Genomic DNA, 19338 nt, shown 5'->3' on the forward strand with positions numbered 1-19338 from the left:
GTAAGTATTAAATATCTCTTCCATCCACTTTTGCTCTAAAACATTTTCCTATTTTCCTCCTAGGTGTTTTAGGTCACATATTGAACATGTATTTGTATTGGGCAGGGCACTTTCAAGATTTCCCTCACAGAGCACATTGACAAGATAATTTCTCTGAAAAAATGTTCTTATTGTTGCAACATAAACACAAAATCCTTCCCTTAATAGAGTGTTCATGTCTGCAAGCGCACAGTGATGAAAGGCTTTACACTCTCTACTCTAGACTTGCAGCATTCTTTTCCTACAATATATTAACTTGATATCTTTAAGAAGATATTGAATAAATAAAAAAATTGGTTTAACTATTAAATTAAAAAATAGATAAATTGAATACCTTGGTTTTCAGTGCTTATTTGAGAAACACTGCCATTTCTGTTTTGGCTTTCCTAAAATAAAACCAGAGAAACAGAAATTAAATTTGGATACCTATGTGCCCCAGCCCCCGTTCCAAAGATTTGCACAAACACACAAACACACGCACGCACACATTTGACCCTTCGAATCACTCATACACTCAAGACTCAGATGCAAGGGGGCAAAATGCCAAATCCTAAAGGACCACGATCAAATGCAAATATTAATGTTCCTGAGTCAAAGGGGAAAAAACCCACAATTTTCCATTAAGTCAGATTTACAGTAATTACCAAAGATATGCCAAATGGGAGTAGAGAGCATCCTGGCTGTCTGTGGTATGGGCTACCCTGGAGGGGGGACCAGAGACAGGGTCTGGGGCAGCCCAAGAGACCAGAGGCCAGGTTCCACAGCCAGCCTTTAGCCTCGTCATCACCACCATGGGTAGGCTTATTTTTCCTGCCTCCATCTCCTAAGGAATGTATTTGAGGGAAAAATACTATATACCACCAGATGTTTATTGATAATACATTAAAAATTAAAAGGTCTACTGAATAAATTAAATACAAATTTTCATTAGGTTTTACAAAGGATTTAACGTGGGTAAAAGATTCTGAGGTGATGGACTAGAGAATAAACCCAACATTGTAACTTCGGGTGGATGCAGAAGAAAATATCTTGAGTTCCAGGGTTTGGAAAGACAGCTTTTTAGAATCTCTTAAACCAGGATCATTCAGTGAGAACATGAAATGCTGTTAACAGATTCTTCCTATATTCACTACTAGTTCAAGGATGATTCTTCATCATTTAAAAGGCAAAAACCTAAGTTTGACAGAGAGTCCAAGCTTCGTTACAGCCAAGTCCCAGGGACTGTCCAGATTTTCTTGCCTGGGAATCTAATCCAGTTTCAGTGTCATTTGGACTAAACGGGTCACTGGCTCGAGCTTGCAGAAAGAGCTGAGTTCCAGCTATTTCCACTGTAAGACTTGATATGGGATTTGCCTGCACAATAATGCCCATATGAGGGCTGGTTATGACTGCTCCAGGACACAACTTGTGCATGTAGACTATGTCCATCACATTGCTCTTTTCAAAAGCTGGCATCCAGATCATTCTAATGGACTTTTATGGATGTCAGCATGGCATTAGGTTGGTGGGATTGGTGGTGTAGATATGAACCACTCATATCTACATTCATTCAGACTGTAGTTAGAGCATCCCTTTTATGTACGTGGGGAATTAGTGATTCTTCTGTCAAACAGCATCAAGAATACATTACAGCACTCCTACAGTTAACTGTGGGCATTTTCTTTCCTACCTGTCCATGCCAAAGCACTCCTGATGGAAACACCAGATTGAAAAGCTAAGGAGACACCTCCCTACACATTTCCTGTCTGGAAGCATCCTGTCTTGTTGCATCTAATTCTTACCTTGAGCATTTCTTGATTCGGGGCCTCCAGTGGAGATAAGCGTCTGATGCGTTTCCGCATACGAGCTGGTCCTTCTCTCCAATCCAGTTCCCACTGGGAGCAGGGTGTGGCTTCTGCCATCTGATACCACAAGCCCAGCTCCCCAAAAAGCTGCTCCTGGATTCTGGCCCACGCATTGGCTGCCTTGATGTGGCCACATCTCCGTCTCTGGGAAACAGAAGTATAGCATCACCCCTGGACACAGCTCTTTATTGGGCCAGCCCCAAACCTCCTGGGATGAACAGACCGAGCCCCTCATAACTGCCTGAAGAAAATAACCTATAAAGGCAGCCCCACGCACCTGCAGGGTGTGTAGTGAAATCTCTGGAGCCAGGACCAGGTCAGGAGAAGAAATCAGTTTGTCCAGCTTTGAGACCATTTAACTCAGGTTCGAGGAGGAGAAAAATCCTCTGCCCTTTGGCCCATAGAGCTTCATGACTGCTGTGTGCTGTGCTGTCCCAAAGGTCCCCATATACTACTCATCAGAGGATTGGGGAGCTATTTGATAGAACAGACACAGCAGCCCACCATAACCCCTGCCCTTCAAAGTAGACAGGGAATTTTACCATGGTCCCTACCCAGTCCTACTGAAAGCACTCCTTCTAGTGTCTGGACTGAAGGTGCGATGAGACTGTTCACAGAAGCCCAAACCTTTGATATTAGTGAAAATAACCCCACCTACTATGGACTGTAGCCTGCCAGGCTTCTCTTTCCATGGGATTTTCCTGGCAAGAATACTGGAGTGGGTTGCCATTTCCTCCTCCAGGGGATCTTCCTGACCCAGGGATCGAACCCCACATCTCTTACGTCTCCTGCATTGCAGTCAGATTCTTTACCACTGAGCCACTGAGGAAGCCCACATCTTCTGCTAGAGTATAACTCAAACCTCTAACAAAACACATCAACACCCCAAACCGCTTTTGTACGCCACAGTGAAGTTCCCTACATCATCTTTCAAGAAAACATTTCAATTCAGTTTGGACAGCAGAATCAACTTTGTCTGCAGGGCAAACTTTTGCAACTATTCACATATTTGATGGTATGCACCCTACATTTTAATTTTTAAGAAAACTGAAAGGTGAAGGTCTTAATGACAAGAAGCACAGACCTTATAAATGTGACATAGAGAAGAAACTCATTGACATGTATTAAGCTGAGCCCCTTACCTGCTCTATCTCATCTCCACTATACAATGACACTGAAAGTGAATGTGGGAACTTGTAAGTAATTTCTGTTATCCTCATGAAGGACTGAAGTCTAGAAGAGGAGAAGTGATTTCCCCAAGGTGACCAACAGCTGACCAAGCTAAGATTGAAACCCAGTCTGTCTGATTCCAGAGCCTTTAGCTTCAACCTGCATGCCTGATTCCTTTCCTAGGGCCCTGGTATCATTTTGTTAAATCTTAATTTCTGCCCGTATTATTTCAAAGACTGACAGACTTAGAGGTAGATCCTGAAAGTATGGACCATTTTAAATGGGAAAATCATTCTCAGAGCTTGAAAATTGTCTTAAAAACAAGACAGATGGTATAGTTCTAAGCACATGGTCTTTGGTGTCAGATGAACCTGGGTTGTCACAATATTTCTGCTTTTCACCAGCCACTTAATCTGAAGGAGACTCAGAATCTTCATCAGTCAAATTTGGTTAGTAATATTACCATAATAATAAAACCATGGGATTATATAAGGATCAAATGAAACAATATTTTCAAGAGTTTAATATGGTGCCTCGCAAACTTAAGCAGTTAGTATTATTATTGTGAATAAAGCAAATCTTATTTCAAAACAAGATTACTTTGCTTCTCCACAGTTCTTAAATTCATACCCAAAATGATCATAGCATTTTACAAGTACTCCAATTTTTTAATAAAAGACTCCAGGAAAATAATGACTATCCAAAGTCTTTTATATGGATTTAGTTATATGAAATGAACACTTGTTTGGGGAAAATGTTTCAGCTCCTTGGAGACTATTGTTGCATTTGTAGCTCCATACTGAGTTTCACAGAGGATGAACAATCCCATGCTACTGGGTTGTCCATCTGGAGTTTCAAATTAGTCTTTTAAGATCATCCCTTCCACCATAGGGCTCAATTTGTGCAACTTGGAGGTTCACGGCTGCCTGAGTCTGCATCGCAGGGCAAATGTGTTTTCTTGAATATCTGTAGTCAGACATACGAGCATCGGTGATAGGGTTCCTCATCCATCCCTCAGAGATGAACAATTGTTTAATCCATAATAGAAGGCTATATGTGGTCCCAGGACAGAGGACATGACGTGACTAAATAAGCAAAAGTCCTGAGTTTCTACCCCTGCAAGGTGTTCATAAGGCCCATGTTTGTGTACAGGGTAAAGTCCTCTTTCAGTTCAAACCTCTAAGGGGCCAAATGCCACATCAGACCCAGAGGCAGGGATGCTGGTGAATTAGAGGGAGCTATGATTCTTGGCTAAATAGGAACTCTTGGGTAGCCTCATTGAGGCTTTCCTCTTGGCAACCAGCCCTTCTCTAATTCCAGTCCCAGTGCTGAAGTATGGTTGATCTGACTTTGGTGGGTGATGAATGGTTATAGGATGGGTTACTGAGCATCATTTATTGGGATTGGAACTATTGGTCTCGAGAGCCCATACAGAGCAGACTGCAAAGAGGTGGGTGTGTACATACTCAAGGCCACACACCCCTGCTCTTGGCAACCTTATGTCCATCAGGAAAAAGCACATGATGTATATGCACCTGAGGTAGACACAGCCTATAGGCAGGTCGCTCAGCAATGAGACAGTCCCTCTGCACAAGTTAGATGATTTTTCATCTTTCATATGAGCTCTTCCTGGTTCCAGGATGTATAACCTGGGGAGCAGAGCGTGAGTTCCCTCAAGCCTCACATACTCTCCTCCATGTGCCCTGGTGCCTCAGACTATAGTAATCTTGTACATTTATGTGTGTATGTTTGCATGTGTGTGTGTGTGAAAAAGGAAGAGGGAGAGAGGAGCCAGATTCCTTAGAGAAGAGCTTGAATATTTGGATCCAGCTCTTCTTCCAGAAGAAGCCTGATCTTCTCCTGGATCTTTCAATAACACAAAACATTTCATGTGTTGCCTAAGCCAGTTTGGGTTGAGTTTCTGATACTTACATCTGAAAAAGCTGGGACCAAAACCTAATGGATACATAAAGCCTGAGCAAGAAATGGAAACAGCCTGTTGGCCCCCTCAGTTCAGTTCAGTCGCTCAGTCATGTCCAACTCTTTGCGACCCCATGAATTGCAGCACGCCAGGCCTCCCTGTCCGTCACCAACTCCTAGAGTTTACTCAAACTCATGCCCATCGAGCCGGTGATGCCATCCAGCTATCTCATCCTCTGTCGTCCCCTTCTCCTCCTGCCCCCAATCCCTCCCAGCATCAGGGTCTTTTCCAATGAGTCAACTCTTCTCATGAGGTGGCCAAAGTATTGGAGTTTCAGCTTCAGCATCAGTCCTTCCAATGAACACCCAGGACTGATCTCCTCTAGGATGGACTGGTTGGATCTCCTTGCAGTCCAAGGGACTCTCAAGAGTCTTCTCCAACACGGCCCCTAGGGAGCTCAAAAGAGAGCAGACAGAGCAGTGCCCCTCTCACATTTTTTTTAAAAAAAGGGCCGTTTCTGGGGTGGAAGGCATTTTGCAAAGAGCTTTAATCTGTAAAAACTGTAACTTAAAAAAACCACAGACCTAGTGAGGAATATCTGTAAGGGATGATGAGGACTCAGTGTAAGAGCAGACAGCCCAGGTACATGGCAGAGCAGAGCCCAGAGCAGCCAGACCACAGTGAAAAGAACAAATAGAACTGGAAATGGCAAAGGGGCATCCTGGCAGAACCAGAGCAGAGGCATCTGTTTCCACCAGTACCTCTGGAGTGATGAGAAATTTGGAGAGTGAATATCAGAACTGCATGATTTGCTGGTGATGAGATGATGGAGTATAGTGATGCTTGGGTTAGCTTCCAGGGCACTGGGTGATGCTATCTTGTCATGTCAGGAGCACCTGCATCTCCAGCGACCTCTTGGGTGTAGGTAAAATGCCTAGTTGAAGAAGTCTTATGTAACCTGTTACTGAGAGTCGTGTGGGTGGGGGCCTGAATCTCATTATCTCCACCCTCTTGGGAGGACCTTATGGAGTGTACTTAGGAGAAGCTGTCCTTGAAGAACATGGCATATTTCATGGGCCTGATTTCTTTTCAGACCTTGGACTTGACTTCTCAGGAAGTGGAGTGAGGCTACATTGGGAAAGTGTGCTGCCGCTTAAAAGAAAGTAGGGTGAATGCTCCAGACCCCATCATCTCCGTCAGACAGTGATCATATCTGCATTCTTTAAAACATCAAAACAATCTGTCTTAAATATTTAAACACTTGGAAAGTGTCCTTATGGATTAGCTTCAAAATGCTGATTTTCTCAAAAATACCTCAATCAACAGTAAAGCTCTACACAACTTTCTCAAGCACTCTCTGAGCCCCAGACAGGCCCCATGCTGAAAATGAGCCCGGCTGACGCTCCAGGAGACTGGACCCTTGCCTTCTGGGCTCAGAGCCTCTGCTGAGGTTCTGTCCTTTCCCATGAACTTTCCATCTTTCAAATTTCAGCAGAAATCCACTAAGGACCACAGAGCACAACTCTCCTAGCCGTGAGCAAATCTTCCCAGCATTTCTAACCATTAGAAGAGAAATGGTCACTGGTCTTGACTGGATGCTGATTTGAAAGTTTAGATAAACAATGTCGCCTGTCTTGAAATGGAACAAGTGTGATGATGGATAGTCCTAAATAAAGGATGCAATCCTAAATGATTCATCTTATTTTTCCCCCAATAGCAACTGAATTTATTAATTGTATTGCTAGTCCTGAATGAAGTCAGTGAACTCAAACGGTGAGGCGTTGACATGCAAGGGCCTGTCCAAGGGGCATAGATAACAGAGTCATGCCCCTAGCTCCCAGCACAAAGTCTGAGGCACCCTGGGCTCTTGATGCCTATTTACTAGTAGGTGAATGAGTAGATAAGTGAATGGACACACTGCCTATCTCTTCAGCTGCTAACACTGTGGATCCAAATTCCGTGGCGTAGGTCTTGCAGGCAGAACCGACTCACTAATGATCAACTATTTTCTGAGCCAGTTTAGAGTTTAAACCAAAGGCTCTTGTGAATCTTTATTTCATGTTCCAGGTGGATTCCAGTCTAGTGTACAGAGAAAGACACTGTCTTGCTTCTTACCTGTACATGATCTTTGTATAGAGATGCATATAGTTCTTGTCCTCTTCGTCTGTAGTTCTCAATACATGACAAAAAGTCCTGGAGAAGAGAGAAAGCAAGCCACAGCTAGTAACAGCTGTGATTTTAGATAAGAACTTCCTGCTCTGGCCAAGTGCCAGAGGAAGTAACAGTCACAGGACTTGTTGGTCAAATCATTCACAACCTCATGAATACATAAATCACCTATGCTGTTACATACACATACAGATTCACATACATGCTTATGGGTTACTTTTACTTCTAACTACACTGAACCAGGTTATAGCAGATAAATCTTCCTCCCAAGAATAACTAGAAAAGCTAGAACATAATATTTAAATCAAAAGGGAATTGTAAAAAACGATCAAGTAACATATTTATGGAACAGGGCACCCAACGATAGTAGAATACACATTTTCAAGCCCCCACAAAATATATACTGAGACAAACTAAATGCCAGACCATAAAATAAACTTCAACAAATGTATAAAAAATTGAAATATGCAAAACATATTTTCTGATCATAACAAAATCAATCTGAAGTCAGTAACAGGAAATCTCCAAACACTTGGAAACTAAACAGTATACTTCTAAATAACCCATGGATCAAAAAGTAAGTCTCAAGGGAAATTTTACAAAATACATTGTATTAAATAAAATTGAAAGTAGAACATATCAAAATTTGTGTTGCATAGCTAAAACAATGCTGAGAGGGAAATATATGCCACCAAATGCATACATTAGAAAAGAGTTAAGTTTTAGAAAATCTGAACAGATCAATAACAAATAGGGAGACTAAATAGTAATCAAACATTTCCCCCACAAACACCAAAATGCCCAGGACTAGATGGCTTCACCAGAGATTTCTATCAAACATTCAAAGAAGAATTAATACCAAACCTTCTTATATTTCAAAAAAAAAAATAGAAGAGGGAATACTTTTCAACTCGTCCTAAGAGGCCAGCATCACTCATACCAAAGCCAGGCAAAGATACCACAAAAAAAGAACACTAAAAACCAATATTCATAATAAACATAGATATAAAAATCCTCTATAAAATATTGGCAAACAATTCAACAGCACATTACTAGAATTGGATACCATGATGAAATGGAATGTATTCTTGGGATGCAAGGATGGTTCAATGTATGCAAACTGATTAAAAAGATAGCAAGAGAATATTACATACAACTAGATACACATAAATGTGACAACTGAGATTAAATGGACAAATTCTTTACAAAAGCACAAGCTACCAAATCTCAACCAATATAAAATAGATCATTGGAATAGCACATAGTGGTTAAGGAAATTGAATTCATAATTTAAATACTCTCCCCAAGTAAATTTCCAGGTCCAGATGACTTCACTTGAGGATTTTACAAAATATTTAAGCAATAATTAACATACATTTTACAAAATGTCTTCCAGAAAATAGAAAATATGGGTACGTTTCCCAATTTGTTTTATGAAGCTAGCAATACCCTTATAACTTTATATCACAACCAGACAAAAATACTATAGGAAAATAAATCTAACTTTCACAAATAGAGATGCAAAAATTCTTAACAAAATATTAGCAAATAGAACTTAGCAATACATAAAAATAATCATACAATGACAGAATGGAGTTTATTTCAGGAATGCACAGCTGGTACATACCCAAAAAGCAATCACTGTAATCTACCATATTAGTAGGTTAAAGAAGAAAATGACATGATCATATCAATTGATGCTTGATAGTATTTGAAAAAATTCAACCTTCATTCACTATAAAACTCTCAGAAAGCTAGGAATAGAGGACAACCTGATAAAAATCATCTACAAAAACTCACAACTAACATTAGATTTAATGCAAAACAATAAATGCTTTCTCTTTAAGACTGAAAAAAAGATGTATGCTTTTATTGTTCTCATTCAACAAATTGCTAAAGTGTTCAGATTTTATACCAGAAGCACAATTCAGAAAAGGAAAAATTAATGAATTTGATCTCATCAACAGTAAAACTTTTGCTCTACAAAACTCATATAAAAATGATATAATTAGCTACAATCTGGAACAAAATATTTGCAAGTCACATATCCATCAAAGGACTAATATCTGGAATATACGAAGAAATTTAAAACTTAAGTGCAAAAAAAGTCGATGAGAATATGTGCAAAAGATATGAAAAGACATGAGGAAGATATGAAAATGGCAACAAAGCACATAAGGGCTGAGTTCTACATCAATATCCTTAAGAAAATGAAAATAAAAAGCCACAATGAGGTATCACTACAGTTGTATCTGAATGGCTAAATTTAAAAGATGACAACAACGAATGCTGGTGAGTATACAGAGAAACTTTATCACTCATGCATTGCTGGTGGGAATGTATGGTACAGTCGCTCTGGAAAACAAGTCAGTAGATTTAAAAAAAAAATCTAGTCAACCACCATAGGATCCAGAAGTTGTAACCTCTGGGGATTTATCCCATGAAAGAAAAACTTATACTCACACAACAATCTGTACATGAATGTTTATAGCAGCTTTATTCATAACAGACAAAAACTGGAAACAATCCAGATGACCTTAAATAGGTGAATAATTAAAGAAATTGTGAAACATCTATAATGTGGACCACTGCTCAACAATAAAAAACAATGAACTGTTGATACGTACAACAACCTGGATGAATCCACACAGAATTATACTGAGGGAGAAAAAAAATCCCCAAAGGGCAACAAGGGGGCTTCTTGTAGTGATGGAGATATTCCTTGTTGTGATACTATATTACAGTTTTGCAAGATGATACTATTTGGGGAAACTGGGTAAAAGGTATATGAGATGTCTCTGCATCATTTCTTACAATTGCGTGTGAATCTACAATTCTTAAAATAGAAAGTTTAGTTTTTAAAAAGTCATTGAGGGCTCTATCTTCACCATTTGAAAAAAAAATTTAATTCGGGAAACACATATAATTATTCTAAATCAATAAGATAAAAAAAGAGACATTCAGTGGAAAATTTTTAAAAAGAAAAATTTGAACAGGCACTTAGTTAAAAAAGATGTCAATGACCAATACACATATAACAAAGAGGTCAATTTCATTTGTCATCTGGAGGATATAAACTAAAACCACAATAAGAATATCTAAATTCAAATAGCTAATAATGTCATGTTTTGATCATCACATGGAGCAACTGGAACTCTCTTACACTGCTGAATTGGTACAACCATTTTGGAACATTGTTTGGTAGTGTCTTAAAAGATGAGTATACACATACCCAGTGAGCCAACAATTTCATTTCTAGATATATACTTAACAGAAATTCATGCATGTGTATTCCAGAAGACATGTGAGAAAGTTGATAACAGCAGTGTTTGAAGTAGTCCCAAAGTGAGAACAATGCAGGCTTTCATCAGGAATAGACTAGATAAATAAATTATGATATAGTCATATATTATATCCTATATGGTAATGGTTCTTAAAATGTGGTCCACGAATCCCTAGTGGCTATTAATACCCTTTCAGGGAATCTGTGAAGTCAAACTATTTTCAAAATACTAGAACACCTTTGCCTTTTTTCACTGTGTTGACATGTGCATTGATGGTCCAAAAGCCACGATGAGGAAAACAATTTTCATAGTCCAAATCAAGACATTGGCACCAACTGTACAGTAATCATTGTACATAGTCCTCATCAGTAGGAACTCATAGGGAAAAAAAATCTTCACTTAAGAATGTCATTGATGAAGAAGTGCAGGATTAATTTTATGAAATCTCAGTCTTTGAATACACTTTTTAATAGTCTATGTGATAAAATGGGAAATCTACATAAAGCACTTCTGAATACCAAAAGCCATAGTGGTCATTTCAAGGAAAAGCATTTGTATAATTGTTAGAGTTGTGAACTGAACTAGCTACTTTTGGAATAGGACATCATTTTTATTTGAAAGAATGTTGTTGTTGTTGTTTAGTTGCTAAGTCAAGTACAGTTATTTTGCAACTCCAAGGACTGTAGCCCACCAATCTCCTCTGTCCACAGGATTTCTCAGGCAAGAATACTGAAGTGGGTTGCCATTTCCTTCTCAATGGGATCTTCCCAACCCAGGGATCAAACCCATGTCTCCTGCATTGGCAGGTGGATTCTTTACTGACGACCCACCTGGGAAGCCCTTGAAAGAATGACTGACAGACAAAACTAAAGTTATGAAGACTTGGGCATTTGGCAGATATTTTCTTGAAAATGAACAGAATGAACCTGTCATATAAAATAAAACCACTGACAGTATTTGCAGCCTATAATAAAATCTGGGCTTTCAAATTTCAATGTTAGAATATTGGAAAACTTGTAACTACCTTTGTGAGCTTGACAGTTTCTCAGTAGATAAATATTTTTCTGATAGATTGGTGGTGTATGAATATGATTTTTCCACGTTGCATAATGGAAATCAACATTTGGGAGATCTTTCGACTCAGGGAACCAATGTTTTCACTATTTGTTATATGCATGTTCCAAATCATGTATGGGTTGAAATATGCATTCAAACTGTAAGATAATAAATACATTTTACTGTAACAGAGTACAAAAATTTCACTGATAAAAGTTTCAAATAACTTCTGAGAAACTGCTACTTGTTGAATTTTGGTGTAGTATCAAAGAATAATAATATCTATAATTTTCTGACAAGTTTATTAAAATACTCCTTTCTTGGGACTTCCCTGGTGATTCAGTGTTATGACTCTGCAGTTTCAATTCAGGAGGTGTGGATCCAAACCCTGGTCAGGGAATTAAGATCCCACAAGGCCACACAGCATGCCCTCCCCCCAAAAATACTCCTTTATTTTCTAACTTCATATCCATGAAAGATCAGATTTTCTTCACTTATTTCATCCAAAGAAAAAAAAAAAAGAATTACAACTAATTGAATAAAAGGCATATATGAAAATCCATCTGCCTTCTACTAAGCCAGATAGATGTTAAAGAATCTGCAAAAATATAAGACAATACTACTCTTTTCACAATTTTAAAAAACTATATAATATTTAAAAAGTGTTATTTATGCTTGCATATAAATTACATAGATTTATTACTGCTATTTTTAAATTAATTAATAAATGTCATTTTAAAAATTCTGTTTTAATTTCTTACCCAGTAAATATCAGTAGATGCAATCTATATGATACAACAGCTCTTTGAAATCTCAATAATTTTTAAGAGGGTAAACAAATCTTGAGACCAAAAAATTTGAGAACAGTATGAAAATGTTGTTTGGTCACTATAAAAATAAATGAACTACTGTTTCATGAAATGACATGGATAAATCACATAGTTCGGAGTGAAAAAAAAAAACAGAAGAGTGTATATGTTATTTCACATACATAAAAGTAAAGTGTAGAAAGCTGATGTATGTTAGCTGCCAGGAAATTGTCTACTTTGAGGCTAGAAGGTGCTAGTGACTAGAATGGGGCATGAAGTTGGGGGTGCTTCTAGGGAGCCATTAATGTTGTATTCTTTAACCTGGGTAGTGGTCACACGTTCACTCCATGAAAATGCTTAAATTTGTATATTTGTGACTTGAACACTTTTTTCTATGTGTCTCATAATTCAATAAAATAGAAAAATGTTTATCAACAAAGACTCCAAACTATGGAAACAATATAATTTTAAAACCCCAGTTAATATTTTGGAGTAGTGGGAATAGGGTGATTTCTTTCTTTCTCTCTTTTTTTGTTTACAAAATTTTCCTTAATATTGCTGTTACATGTTTATGCACATTTATAAGGAACAATCATTGTGAGCACTCAAATGACATAAAATGCTGAAAAATTTGACTAATTTTACATCTAAGGCAAAAGCCCAGTCTTTTTCCTAATATGATACTTTGGAGACGTGCAACAGAAGAGAACTCTTGGGGGAACTTGGACGCAGAGCAGCTCTGTCAAAAGGAATGTGCTCTCTCACTGAAGAAGGAGAGGAAAACATGGCTCTGCTTCCCTTGAGCGCTGAGCAGGTGAAGGCTTGGAATAGTGGACTAGGAGGATGGGCGAGGGACCTGACCAAGGGCACCTGAATGGTTTATATAAGTGTCAATAGCCCAAATATTTGTTATCCTTTGGTCTGTTCTCTCAACTTTCCATCCAATAACCAATGTGCACATAGCACTTTACAGCTGACAAAGGAGTTTCCATATGCATTATCACATTGCATATTTAGCCACCTGACAAATCCGAATTATGATGATTCCCATTTTACAGAACAGGAAACCGAGGACAGGTGACCCCAACAATACAGGAGCTGGCAGCACCAGAAGATGCCGTCTTAGATCACCACAAGCCTTTCTCCCACATGGTTTCCCCTTGTGCGTCACCACAGTACTAAACGTATTATTGCTTTGCTATTGACTTTTAAGAACTTTCGTGCCCTGGAAAGTTGTCACGTTCAGGATGTGGAGACAGGAGGAGGACGATTTCGGTTGGTTCAAGGGCAGAAGCTCGTCTGCCTGGGCAGCAGTGAATATGACTCATCGATGGGGGACAAATTTAGAGCAAAGCTCTGCATTACTTATTGGAGCAAAATAGCCTTTGCTTAGCAACTGCCTGTGTATTAAAGAGGTTGAGAACCTTTGAAGTAGAACCAAGGGTCTCAGAGGGCTGTTTAGAGATTTGAAAGGCAAAGCAGGTCTGGTTTAAAGAGCGTGTGCCTTGCTCTCCCAGTGCCTCCTTAGGGAAGGGTTTGGCTACAGGATACAGATCAGATCTTGGAATGGAAAACAAGATACAGCCTATCTGGAGGGTCACCTGTAAGTGAGCTGACCTCAGCTTGGTCAAACCCACCTTTGCCAGGAGCACCCCTGGGGCTGGCCAGCTGCTGGTGACCCTCCTGTTCAAGTTCTCCCACAGGAAGCCCCTGCTGTCACTGATGACAGTCATTATATTGTTTGTTTAAAGCATCATTAGTCCTGTAATCACAGTTGTTTGGCCTCGCCAGAAAAGAGAAAAGCCAATATCTAAACACAACCCCTCAGATCCTGCTCAGAAACTTAGTACCAAGATTACAGTTGTAGGCCCTGGCCTCTCCAGCCACGTATGGCATGGTCTGGGATTGAACTCAGTAGTGAGAAATTCCAGTGTATCTACCAGTGCTGACATATATGCATGTTATTTTCATCCTGACTCACTATTTTCACTGCTAGTCACTTACTCCAAGGAAATCATAAAATGTATGCACAGATAGTCACTAAACAACATTTTCCACCATCCTGTTTATAGCAGCACAAAATAAAACAATTTAAATATCAACACGTGGAGGGATGGTTCATCCTTACTGTCAGCTATTATGCAGTCACCACAAATTACATTCACACAGGGCCACCACTAGTCCATACAGTACCTTCGTGTTCCCTTTGAGCAGATGCTGTCCTGGAACTGCAAGGGTAAGTTGAATAGTGGGACAAAGGCTGAATTTCAGCTTCCTTTTGCCACTCTGGCCAGGTGCCTTTGTGCACAACCTATACAACCGTTCATTGCAGCCCTGGTATCAAAAAAGTTCTGATGATATGGAACCAGGTTTTTGATATATCGAGATTTTTTTAAATGAAGTTAGAAAATAATGTGCTAACAACAATTAAATGTGCATAGATTTGAATGGACAAGGAAAACTGAAAGAAAATACAGGGTGCTGATCATTAGTGCTATTCGCTAAATATTTCTAGGTCTTTCCTCCTGCAGATACATGGCATAACCACTTTTCCTGTCACCTTTGAGCCAGGTGAGGCCAGGGAGGTGTGCTGAAACTTTAAGGGCTCAGGCTCAATTCGCTAAGCTCTTTTTCAACTGTCACGGCAGTACTCAAAGTTCTAAATGATGACTGCTCCCTGAGCTGGTGTCACTGGGTGAGGTTAAGGCACAGGAGCCTCATGACCAACTCACAGTGTGGCAAACATGAGAAATAAACCTTTGCTATTTTAGGGCAATCAGTTTTGGGAGTGTTTATTACTGTCATATAACTTTTCCTGAATAATACACACACAAAATATGTTAGGAAGGGTTATAGTAGAATTGCATTGAAATATATTTGTGATCAGTGAAAAAAGATCAGAGAGCCAAGTGAAAGCAAGTGTGAGATCAAGTAAATGTTATGAGCAAAAAGCTCAAACAATTTGAACAACAAAATAAATAACAAGCTTGGTGGATTATAACCCAAATTATAAAATAAATATGGATGAGTCTCTACAGATATAAATAAAAGATTGAATAAATTAATTAGGGGGGAAAGAGACAAACCTTTCAAACAGAAGAATTTAGAATAATGTGTACAGATATTTCCCTTGTCAGGAGGCAGAGCTTAATTGCCTTAAGAATGGGCTGGTCTTAATGACTTGCTGCCAAAGAATAGAGGATGGAAGGGAAAATAGTAAATTTACAGTGGAGAAATCTGGCAGACCCCATCATGACCATGTGATGAGAGCTGACATCACCAGTGATGATACTGTGTGGGTGTCAGGCACCCCTGACCTGATACGGTTTAATGAGAAGGACATGTCTCCTCTGTGGTCTTCCTTCCAAAAATTCTTAACCTCAGGATAATTATGAGAAGAATGTTTAACAGACCCACACTGAAGTACATTCTACAAAATATCTGACCAGTACTGCTCCAAACTGCCAAGGTCAGAAAAATAATTAAAGTCTGAGAAATTGTCAGAGTCCAGAAGAAACTAAGAAGACGTGACAACTAAATGTAGTGTGGTGCCTTGGACTGATTCTTGGATTAGTGGGAAAACTAGTGAAAGCAAAATATGACTGGAGATTCATTACTGGTAATGTGCCAATGTCAACTTTGATTAATGTACTATGATAATGTATAACCGGAACAAAAGGGGAAATTGGGTGAAGGATATAGGGAGGTGTTGAATATAAATATGAAAAGTACATGGAAAGTATTCCAAAATAAAAAATGTATTAAAAATACAATGGAATTCTCACAACCCTGTCACCTAAGTCCCATGATGAAACTGAGATAGAATAGATGAGTCTGTTTTCTCAATTGGATATGGTTCCACATATTTCTTGGATGTAAACAATTCATTGTAATGAGTATAATTCTCGTGCTTGAAGATAAATAATTTTTGGTAAGTCTTGTTCTCCCCAGACTGCACAAGCCAATCACTTCATCAGACACTTTAACAGAGAAATAGTAATTCATTCCCCAAATGGCGGAAAAGCTGCCTGATGGATGTACAAAAGGATGGTATAGAATACACAAAACCACAAATGATATTATTCTCTATCAGTAATCTTTTCAAACCTCTCTATCAATATCTTTTAAGAGTATTGTTGCCAACTTGATTTTCATTTTATTAATAGGCTTTAAAATTTAACTCCACATAACATGATTCCACCATAGGCAGTTTTCTTTATAATTTTTTAAGATGTCTAAATATGCACTAATGATCCATAAAAGAAAAGCAATAACCACACTGTTTGATTTTAGTGTCAAATCCAGATTCCTTTTTCTGGCCAAAGAAACAAGTGACAGGCTCAAGTTAAACTCAGGCGATCTCCCTCCCATTCATCCTGGCAAGAGTGAACTGTGGATTTGGAAGTGGCTTCCTCCACCATAGGGCCCACGTTCTCATTGGCTACACTGGTCACTCATTAGTCACCTCTCCTCCACCGGTACAGGCTGAGGGGCTGGATTAACAGTGCCAGTAGTTGGGTGGCAGTGAGCAACCAAGGAAACTAAGTCTGTGTAAGCCCTTTGCTATTATGGTATAACAAGAATTATCAGGAATACTTTTCTCATTCCTAGTACACACCCTGAGGGCCCCACAGAAGAGTGGCAAAATCTGCAGAGACAGTGCTCCACATCACAGTGACTGGGTTCCTCATCTGAATCCCCACTAGAATAAACTTTTCAAGGACATTGTCCATCTCTGTCCCCAACAGCCTGGCAGATGCAGACAACAATAGATAAAAGTTTGAGAGACTGAAATGAAGCTCGTGAGATTTATCACTTCTCTGAGACAAATTCTCTGCAGCTGGTCGCTTCCTGCCTGGAGTAAAACACTCCTCATGGTCAGGATTAATGAGACCCAGGAGAGCCAGGTGACAAGACATCCAGATCTGCAAAGAACAAGAGTCAGGAGCTGGGCAGTTCTGGCCCTCACTCCCACTCCCACGTTTAAACCCATCTGAAATTCTGTATTTTCCTGGTTGTGAAATGTTCAATAAACAGATTACCTATGTAACTTTTCTGTTATTCCTTCTCTACATAAAGGCTGATGTATCATCTGCCTTCAAAAATAAGTTCTTGGTGGAGACCTGGTTTTAGTTAGATGATAGAAGCAGTTAATGAGAAAACAATGAAATGCTTTTCCTGTTTGTTGGCAAATCCTGTATAATACCTACATATGCACCTGCCAAATATTAACAGTTGGTTATGAAAGAGGTAAATAGGAACCAAGGGACAGAATGGCTTGGGTCTGCAGCAAGCTGTGGTCAAGGTGTCTGTGGAGGAAAGTTATTTGGATGACTCAGGCCAGGAAATGCTTTTTCCTCCAAATGCCCAGATAATTGCACTTTTCTCTACTCTGGAGACAAAGCCCCTGGATTCTTAATAAATGTCAAGCAATACCAGAGTAATAATCATATTTCCAGCAATAATGACAAACAACTGGTGCTCAGAGTGTGTGAAGAGGGACCAGATCACCACAGTGCAATTCATCTCTTGTTAAATTCACTCACATATTAATTTCTGAGATGAATGGAGGTTTCTAATTTGTCTTTTTTGAACTGTGATGTTTTTATTAAATTCAATCATCATGAGTACGTGGAGACTGACTACCTTAAAAAAAAATACTCCTGTGTAGCAAAAGACAAAAGCTTTGGAATTGCGGGCACCAGGTCTTTTCAAGGAAGCCACCTTCCCTTTTTTTGTCTCTTCCTTGGGCATCAGAGCCTCTGTGAGACTCAGACAGATGGGAAGCATCAGCACGCTGACCTTTCCTGAACTCTGCCAGGTCTTTGCAAATTTCTGTCATCTTCATCCTCAGAGGTGAGGCTCATGGAGACCCAAATCTTCTTGGGCAGGAGCAGAAGCTTAGGAATTGTGAGTGACTTACGGTCTGAGTGAGAGATGAATGTGAGAATCTACCCTGGGAGACTGCAACCCATGGAAACACTTTCCCCCTGAACACATACTGAAATTGAGGTTGCTGTTACTAACTGAATTATGTTCCCCCCAAATCCATATGTTGATGCCCTGAGTCCTAGTACCTCAGAGTGTGACTATACTTTAGAGATAGAGTATTTAAAAAGGTAATTGAACCAAAGGCTTTTAGAGTAGCACTTTTCCAATCTGGACAGTGTCCTCCTAAGAAAAGGAGGAGTTCCCAGGGGTGCTCTCAAGGAGAAGAAGGCCATTTACAAGTCAAGGAGCAAGGCCTCAGGAGAAACCAAACCTGCAGACAGACACCTTGATCTTGGATTTCTAGCCTCCAGAACTGTGATAAAATAAATGTCTGTCGGTGAAGCCCCTAGTCCACGGTAATTTGCTAAGGCAACCCTGACAAACTAATACAGCTTCCTCGACTCCAAATAATGCCTATGCTGAGACAGTCGGGATGTTGAAACTGGCAATACAAATAGAAGTAACAGGTCAGCTGGAGCTTATGGAGAAGGCTCCTTCTTCAGGCTGTAAGGAGAGAGACAAGGCCACTTTGGCCAGTAGCAGCCTATCACTGGCCTCATCTGGAGCAGAACCCTTAGCCTGAGCTCTTGAGACAGGACTGAACACAATCTAGGCCCACACGAGGATCTTCTGGATGACCACCCTGATGGTATAATCCCTGTCCGCCAGGATGTCGCACATATCTGCTCACCTCGGCTCTCCTGGGGACCACACCAGGACTTGCCAGTATGTGTCCACTGCTGGGCTGCATGTGACTCACAGGTAACATAATCAACACCAACCCTTCCCTCTCCCTTAGGCTGGTCCTGCAGAGATGCCACCATTGTGAGTGAAGAATAGATAACTGTGGCCACAGGGGTCATGGCCAGACTGGAAAGGGCTTTCAGGAGGGACAGTGATTTTAAAGCACAGGAGAAAGCAATTGGTCCAGTGGAAGGAGCAGGCTCTTCCAAGTAGATGGGATGACATTTGCCCAAGTGAAGAGATGGGAGAAGACAGGGTACATTATGATAAAATATGGAAGTGGGCCCATTTGGCACCAACACTGTGCAAGA

The 19338-nt window shown here is 39.8% G+C and overlaps 1 protein-coding gene across 1 annotated transcript in view; it reads right to left on the reverse strand.

Moving 5' to 3' along the window:
- The window catches only part of WDFY4 (WDFY family member 4), a 251632-nt gene that overhangs the window by 87838 nt on the left and 144456 nt on the right, over positions 1-19338 (reverse strand). Inside the window, 3 exon segments of the mRNA XM_043476353.1 lie at positions 374-425; positions 1821-2027; positions 7090-7167. Coding sequence (XP_043332288.1) covers positions 374-425; positions 1821-2027; positions 7090-7167 — 337 coding nt within the window.

The sequence above is a fragment of the Cervus canadensis genome, chromosome 8 (genome assembly GCF_019320065.1).
Source record: "Cervus canadensis isolate Bull #8, Minnesota chromosome 8, ASM1932006v1, whole genome shotgun sequence".
Classification (NCBI taxonomy): Eukaryota; Metazoa; Chordata; class Mammalia; order Artiodactyla; family Cervidae; genus Cervus; species Cervus canadensis.